Here is a 7,842-nt window from a genome sequence, read left to right as displayed (position 1 = left end):
TGAGAAAGCCATGTCATAATACAGTTAGAGATGAAGAGACGAGGTAAAAACAAAAGTGGGTCTTACCTGAAAGAAAAGCAAGGGAAAAGGAGAGAGAGGAAAGGAGGAGAGGAGGAAGCATGATGCGTGGTGCTCTGAGAGAAAAGTGAGTGTGTATCTCCTAGGCTGCTAGTTGCTTATCTGAGCAATGGAGAGACTCTCTCTCTCTCTCTCTCTCTCTCTCTCTCTCTCTGACTCACATCTATGTCACAAAGATAGTACTTGGACATGGAAACTTACTCTCTGCCAAACCAGCATGATTCCTAACACACACTCACACGTGTGTGCTTGCGTAAGGAAATCCATGTGCTCTGTCTATTATTTAAGGCATCCAGTTGCTACTTTCCTGTTAAGACTTTGTAGGGCATTAAGAGTCTTCTTAATGTTGACAACAGAAATGAGTGTCTGTGCATGTGTATATTTGTCTACAAGAGGCAGAAACACAAAGGTGGGATGTCTTGTATATATTATAAATTATCTAAAACTATGATGAAGACCTCTCTAATCAGCTCAGACCTCAGTGGAGATCCTTCAGGGGTGACTGACTGGAAATCCCTCTCTATCTCCTACTTCAACTCTGTGCTTCATTTGCATGACATAAAATGCACATTTGTATTGTCAAAGTTAGCTGTGTGTAATGAGAAATTATACAATGTAGCCTACTGTAAAATAAAGTAAAATTATAAAAACAAATAAAAATAATTAGGAGTGCAAAGTAAACTAACAAAGTGTCATATAATAAGTAATACAATTAAACAATTAGGCAAGATAAACTAAAGATGAAGAATAAGAATAGATGAGTAATAACGATGAGTGTAAGTTGGGAGTAATTGTCTCAGGACGAGGGTTACATTGTTAGCAAATTTCAAAGTCCCTTAGAAAGAAAAACTTCCAGGTAGCTAGACTAATGAGTACAACATAGCCATGTACTCAGAAAATACAGAGACGTTTCCTCACAGAGGCCATATTATATGTACTGTATTATTATGGTCCTCTATTATGGAATGCTCTACTGCTTGTCAGGAATGCCTCAATCTTAACCTGTTTCAAGATTTTTTTATTTAATCGATGTAGCTTTTCCTGTGTATTGTTCTTCTTCTTATTATTTGTCTCTTGTTGAGATGTTCCGTTTTAAATTTTATTGTGTGTAACTTTGGTGTGAGAAAGCTGCTTTATAATTAAAATGTATGTTTATTATTATAGTAGTAGTAGTATAACCAATCAGAAATAATTCACAGCATCAGCGAAAACGCCCTCTCATTATTATATCTCACTTACATCTGTATTTACTGTTATGTCTTTACTCAAATCCAGTTTACAATGAGAAGATTTCCGCACACGATTCTAGTGGGCTACTTTTTAAAATCCACAGCGCCATCTAGAGGAAACCAGGCTAAAGACGCGCTGGCCGCCGCAACGTCATCACCGGGCGACAACAGTAGAGTAAACAAGCCTGAAACCACACATCACATTCCGAATTTAAAAAGAAAGTAAGCGGAATTTAAATATGCCCAAAGTGGTGTCTCGGAGTGTGGTGTGCTCGGACACCCGTGACAGGGAGGAGTATGATGACGGGGAGAAACCCCTGCACGTGTATTACTGCTTGTGTGGCCAGATGGTCCTTGTTCTGGGTGAGTAACGTTAGCCACATCAAGTTTCAAGAGTCATGATCGCAGCCGGCCAGTAAATCACTGTTTACATTCAGCGAACAGTCGGTCACCAGCTGTCATACTATCCGAAATGTAAGAAATCATCGTGTTTCCAGTGTTTAACATGGTCTCTCACCCCATCGACGCGACGAAACTCAACGCTTGCTGTGTGGATAGCTTCACTGATTATAATGGGAACTCTCTAGATTCGTCTTGCAGTGTGTGTTTGGGTTGTGTTTAGGCTTGGAGTGCAGTTTTGGGGGTGTTTCTGTTGTAAACGAATCAGTGGTTTTGAACGAATCTTCGTTCACTTCAATGGATGGACTCATATTTAGTTCACTGAAATAATTTCCTTTTGAAGCACGTAGGCTAACTGTTTGCTATTCGATTGGAGCAGAGTAAAATTATATATAATTATGACTTATGAACATACAGAATTAAAATGACCTAAAAGCATTGTGTGTAGTTTTCTCTTATTGTTTTTTTTAGCTTGATAACAGTTATTTGACAGTAAAGGCAGTTGACAGTGGAGGTAAACGATAATAGCTCTTGCTTTGATCCTTATAATACTTAAACAGTCTTTCTGCAGTATTGTAGTATTTTCGAACATACACATTTTAATGAATAAGCATATGACTTCTTTCGAATCTCAGTGACTTTTTATGAATCGGTTCAGTAAATGATTCAATGACTCAGTAAATAAAGACAGTCACTTGTCGCCAGCTACTGGTTTAAAGGGGTCATATGATGCGATTTCAATTTTTCCTTTCTCTTTGGAGTGTTACAAGCTCTTGGATAAAGAAGATCTGTAAAGTTGCAAAGACTAAAGTCTCAAATCCAAAGAGATATTCTTTATAAAAGTTCAGAATCTGCCACACCTACCTAAAACGGCTCATTCTAACACGCCCCCACATGTCTACCTCACTATGTGGGAAGATTTACATAACGCCGCCCAAATGTTCACGCAAAGAAAGAAGGCGTAACTTTTATTCTCGCTGTAGTATTGTTGACGCTGCAGCCGTGTCGTGAAGACGTCGTGTGCTTCGTTGTGAAAATGAAACTACTTTGTTTGGTCTTCCAAAAGAGGACGATATCCACTTCGTCATGAACACCCCTATTTTGATTACTCTGCCCCACACGTACATACACAACCCTGGAACCGAGGATGGCAGAATCTGCTATGCTTGCTTGCCAGCCGAGGGTATGGTGTCATCGATAAGTGAAAGCGATGTGTGTTACTATGGTAATTCAACGTAAAAATCAACTTAACTCGCCTATCAAAAAGAAACAAAGCAACCTCGCCGTTCGATTCCAGGCCTTCCCGCTCCTTGAGTTCTCTCCACCGCTAGAAATCTGCTAAAATATTTACACGGTCCTACCTCTTGCCTGATCGTAACCCTTCTTTTTCATGTTTTGTTCCTCCTAAATTTTCCTCTGTTTTAATCTGCCATTTCTCGCTATCTATAGTCGATCTGCTAATATCCGTCCTGTGCACTCACTGAGCGCTCTCTTCTCTCTATCATTACTAGACACACCCCTTACTGCTAATTGGCAGCGAGTGTGTTTTGGGACTCGGTCCGACACTGCGGTCAAAAGCGTTTTTCAAATATTGCTTAGTGCACCTTTAACCTCAGTGTGTTCTCCTCACACATGTGTCTACACCTAAACTCAGTTGAATGTGTGAACAGGGAAACGCTTTTAGAGCAGGCGGACTGATATTTCACACAACAGGACTTTGTCCCACTCAGCCTCACTTATGCTGTGAATATTGTAGGAAAGGTGTCATTTTATACCTCTGGCGCTTCAAAGTGTGTCCTTTGGCTTGTGGACGTGACATGAGATGCAGTTTTTTTTGGGCATCTCAAAGCACAGGAACATCTGTGTTCATCTGAGTCCTGTTTCAGAGTCTGTCTAAATATCAAACTCCTGCATTCAGCACATAGACACTTGGTTTAATATAAGTATTAGTTAACGGTTTAGTCTAGAGCAGTGTTTCCCAACCTTTTTTTAGTCGCGGCACCCTTTGGAAATTTTAACAAACTTGTGGCACCATACAAAAATAATTTTATCACAATATTTGAATTAGAAAAGTATAGATATTCGGTACAACGGGGAAGAACTGCAGAATATAATGTCATACAGATATTTTTAATATTATTTACAAAAATTTGTCTGTCAATGGTGTCAATCAGTAGGCTAATTTCTAATGAAGAGACCAATTTATATGACAGATTTTAATGTAGGCTTTTGTACATATGTAAACGTTATTTAATTACCATTATAACTAGCTATCTCACAAATTTTTGCTCACTCAGTGTTTTTTTTTATTTTACAGTGGGGTAATTTTGGTGAAGTACCACGAGATAGCTTGAATGACAAGTAAGCAGTCAGTAATAAAATAAGAGCAAATAAAGAAATTAATAATGATAGCACAAATAAAAAATAACGACAGGTCTTCGAATTAAATAAATTGCTTTTTAGTTTTTCAGGTAGGTCTAACAGTAGGGTTAAGATATTTAACTTTATTATTATTTTTTTTTTTACCAATTATACAAATAATGTTTAATCCTAGAAAGCTATTATTATCAGAACACGCGAGCATAGCGGTTAGCAGATCAATGAATGAGAGGGCAGCGTTACCAGAGTTGCCCATTTACCACACCTTGTTACAGCACAGTAGGGCTATTGCAGACAGAAACAATACTGTACTACATAGATGTTTCCTGTCAGCTCGATTTTTGAGTGGACTTTGCTGTTCTGATGAGCATGAACGGTATATGAGTGGAGCACTCACATGGGCCGTGAGCGACTGAGCGGAGCACACACACATAGAGCGAGATAATACGCAGAGCGTCACACCACGTGAAAGTGAAACCTGAGCGGTGAACTAATTTTCGGCAGCCGAAATTTCGGTGCATCTGTAATTATTGGCGACATCAGAAATGGATATTATTAGGGATGTAACGGTATGAACATTTTTTATAATGATTATAGTGACCAAAATTATCACGGTTAATATTATTTAAAATATTAAATAATAAAAAATATATTAAATAATATAGTATTATCACGGTATTGTTCAAATGTGCTGGAAATGTTCAAAAAGTCCTGACACAGAAATCATTTCACCAAGTTTTACATTTAAAATCAACAAACAACAAATAAAATGAGTTTTTGTTTGCATAACTAAAACAATAACATTGCCAATGATGTCCGGATTTTAAATGACAACATGACTGACAACAGTTTATCTAATAGCATGTATGTAAATGTTCAAATAAACCGTTGAAAAAGTTTCATAAAAGGTAAACCTCACATTTCAGCTTTTAAATAAAGAAAAGGGTCAAGTCAAAATGATAATTGATTAATAAATGATTATATGTATTTATCTGCTCCATAAATAATACTAGTTACCTTATTGTTTAAATGTTTAGAATCCACATAAGCTTGTTTTTCATCAACCGGTCAAAATTTACAGCAGGGCATGCTAATTCGGTCCGTTTTTTTGATCTACACACCTTTAACTTTTTAAGACTAAAACAAAAGATGGATTCATTGTTATACTTGATTAAAAAGCATAACAACAATAAAACGGTAAGATACAATGACAAACTAGCTTATAAAACGTTTATTAACAAAAACGAATAAGACGATCGAGGCATGGCATACACCACATGCTGTATTATATACCGACTAATAAATTACAGAATGTTTAGCAAACACTTTTGCATGCGATTAATTGCACAGCCCTAAGTCATACAGCTTTGGAATGACATGAGGGTGAATAAATGATGACAGAATTGTCCCTTTAAAAATGTCTGTTCATAGCTACATTGCAATGAATTTCAACTAAATGTAACATATTTCAATAGTGCATTGTGTACAATCAATACAGACTAATACTGCAGACATCTGAATGTCTAGTTAATATCTATGGGGAAAGGTCAGTGAGACCATTGGTCGATAGGGCATCACATTTCTGCTTTAAAAGAGAAGGTTTTGTCTGTTGGCTCTGCAGTGTGTGTGCTTTGTTTGAGAAGTAAAGAGAGAGATAATTAAGCTCCCATGTTCCTTTTTAGACTGTCAGATAGAGAAATTACCCATGAGGCCACGGGACAAAGCCAGAGTGATTGATGCAGCAAAACACGCCCACAAGTTCTGCAACATGGAGGAAGATGAGACTGTGTATTTGAAAAGGTGTGTGTGTGTCTGAGTTTGTGTTGAAATTGTGCATTGAGGCATTGATTAGGATTCACTAACCTCTGTATGTCTCTGTGCAGGTCAGAGGGCATCGAAAAACAGTTTCGCAAAAAATGTGGGAAGTAAGTAAGCCCACGTGCTCATTTCACAATATCTCACAACACACATGACATGCAGCAGGCATACAGAGTGCACAATATCTAATCATATACTGCATGAAATGTGTTAAGTACAAACACAATTATATATCACTTGGTTAAAGCATACAGTTTACTCAATAGTAGCTTAAACTTATTATACACCACGGCTCTCTGCAATAGTTGATTCTGCTGTCAAATATTTTATATTGGCTAATGGCTAAACTGTACCATACATTACCATTCAAAAGTTTGGGTCATTAAGAATAAAAAAAATAAAACTTTAGTACTTTTATTCAGCAAGGGTGCATAAAATAGCTCAAAAGTGACAGTAAAGATATTTATAATGTTACAAAAATTTCTATTTCAAATAAATGCTGTTGAACTTACTATTTATGAGAGAATCCTGAAAAAATATTAAGCAGCATAACTGTAACAGGATAACATAATAATAAATGTTTGCACCAAATTAGCATATAGAATGATTTCTGAAGAATCATGTGACACTGAAGAAAATTCAATTTTGCCATCACAGGAAAAAAAAATAGAAAACATTTATTTTAAATTGTATTAATATAATTATTTTAAATAGTAATTGTTCACAATATTTCTGTTTTTGCTGTATTTTTGAGTAAATGCAGCCTTGGTGAGCATAAATCTTACGATCCCAAACTTTTAAACAGTAGTGTAATAAAATGATTAAATCAATATTCCATGTCCATTTATTTATTTAGTAAGTAGGATTGTAATAAGCCGGATAATGTAGGCATAAATAATCCCCTTCAGGATGATACATAACTGGCTGACTTCACAATCCAATACATATAATTTAACCTTGCAATTTATGACTCTTTTTATGACCATGAAAACCATGGTCTTTTCCAGTCATATAATCTCCTGTCCATAAATAAGCATGCACAACAGTCAGTCCCAAGCTTCCCGTGTCGCCATGACGACTCTGCCATGCTGTGCCCAAGAGGCTGACGTTAAAGGCTTCGAGAATGCTTGTAGAATGTGCTAATTATGTGTGATCTCAGCATTTTTAGCAAGTTTGATTACTGTCCGAGTCAGCTGATCTGACTATTCTCATAAATCAACTCTGAAAGTGTCTCAGGTTTGAGAAATTTGTAGGCGCTGGTTTTTTTTTTTTTTCCTTAAAAAAACTGTTTTAACTGTTTTGTGTAGGTGTGGTCTGCTCTTGTTTTATCAGCATCAGATGAAAAGCACTCCAGCGACGTTCATCGTGGATGGAGCGCTGGTGAAGTTCGGCCAGGGATTTGGCAACACAAGTGTATACAGCCAGAAACAAGAGGCGCCAAAGAAGGTCAGGGTAAGACAACAAGTTTTTGTTTGAAAAGATGTGAGAGAATTGCAGAATATGAGGTCAACAAGTTTGAGTAATATATGTCTGTGTTGTAGGTTATGATGACAAAGCGCACCAAAGACATGGGCAAGTTCAGCTCTGTTACTGTTTCAACCATCGATGAAGAAGAGGAAGAGATTGAAGCGGTGAGTCTAAGTTCATCAGCCTCCCATCAGGCCTGACTCAACCCTTACGATGAACTCATTTGACCTTATATGATAAACATATGACCTACAGTATGACTGAACACACACACGCACACTAATTCTTTTTTTCATGTTTATGCTTACAGTAAAAACAGTAATAGAGTGAAAAATCATAACAATTCAAAAGCAAGAATTCAAACTGCTTACATTTTTGTGGAAACTGTGATACCTTTTTTATTTTTTTTCAAAAGAACAGCATTTATTTGAAGTAGAAATCCTTTGTTGTAACGTTATAAGTGTCCTTACTG

The 7,842-nt window shown here is 36.8% G+C and overlaps 1 protein-coding gene across 1 annotated transcript in view; it reads left to right on the top strand.

The window, feature by feature from the left end:
- Window positions 1–1,421: 1,421 nt before the first annotated feature.
- The window catches only part of LOC107596198 (UPF0428 protein CXorf56 homolog), a 7,231-nt gene continuing 810 nt past the window's right edge, over window positions 1,422–7,842 (top strand). The window contains exons 1-5 of the mRNA XM_016286878.1: window positions 1,422–1,670; window positions 5,768–5,885; window positions 5,969–6,010; window positions 7,211–7,355; window positions 7,445–7,534. Coding sequence (XP_016142364.1) covers window positions 1,547–1,670; window positions 5,768–5,885; window positions 5,969–6,010; window positions 7,211–7,355; window positions 7,445–7,534 — 519 coding nt within the window. The 5' untranslated portion in view covers window positions 1,422–1,546. The remainder of the gene's footprint in view (window positions 1,671–5,767; window positions 5,886–5,968; window positions 6,011–7,210; window positions 7,356–7,444; window positions 7,535–7,842) is intronic.

Source organism: Sinocyclocheilus grahami, unplaced genomic scaffold (genome assembly GCF_001515645.1).
Source record: "Sinocyclocheilus grahami isolate Dianchi unplaced genomic scaffold, SAMN03320097.WGS_v1.1 scaffold215.1, whole genome shotgun sequence".
Lineage (NCBI taxonomy): Eukaryota > Metazoa > Chordata > Actinopteri > Cypriniformes > Cyprinidae > Sinocyclocheilus > Sinocyclocheilus grahami.
The sequence above is the reverse complement of the archived record's forward strand: the minus strand, read 5'-3'. Positions and strand labels throughout refer to the sequence as shown.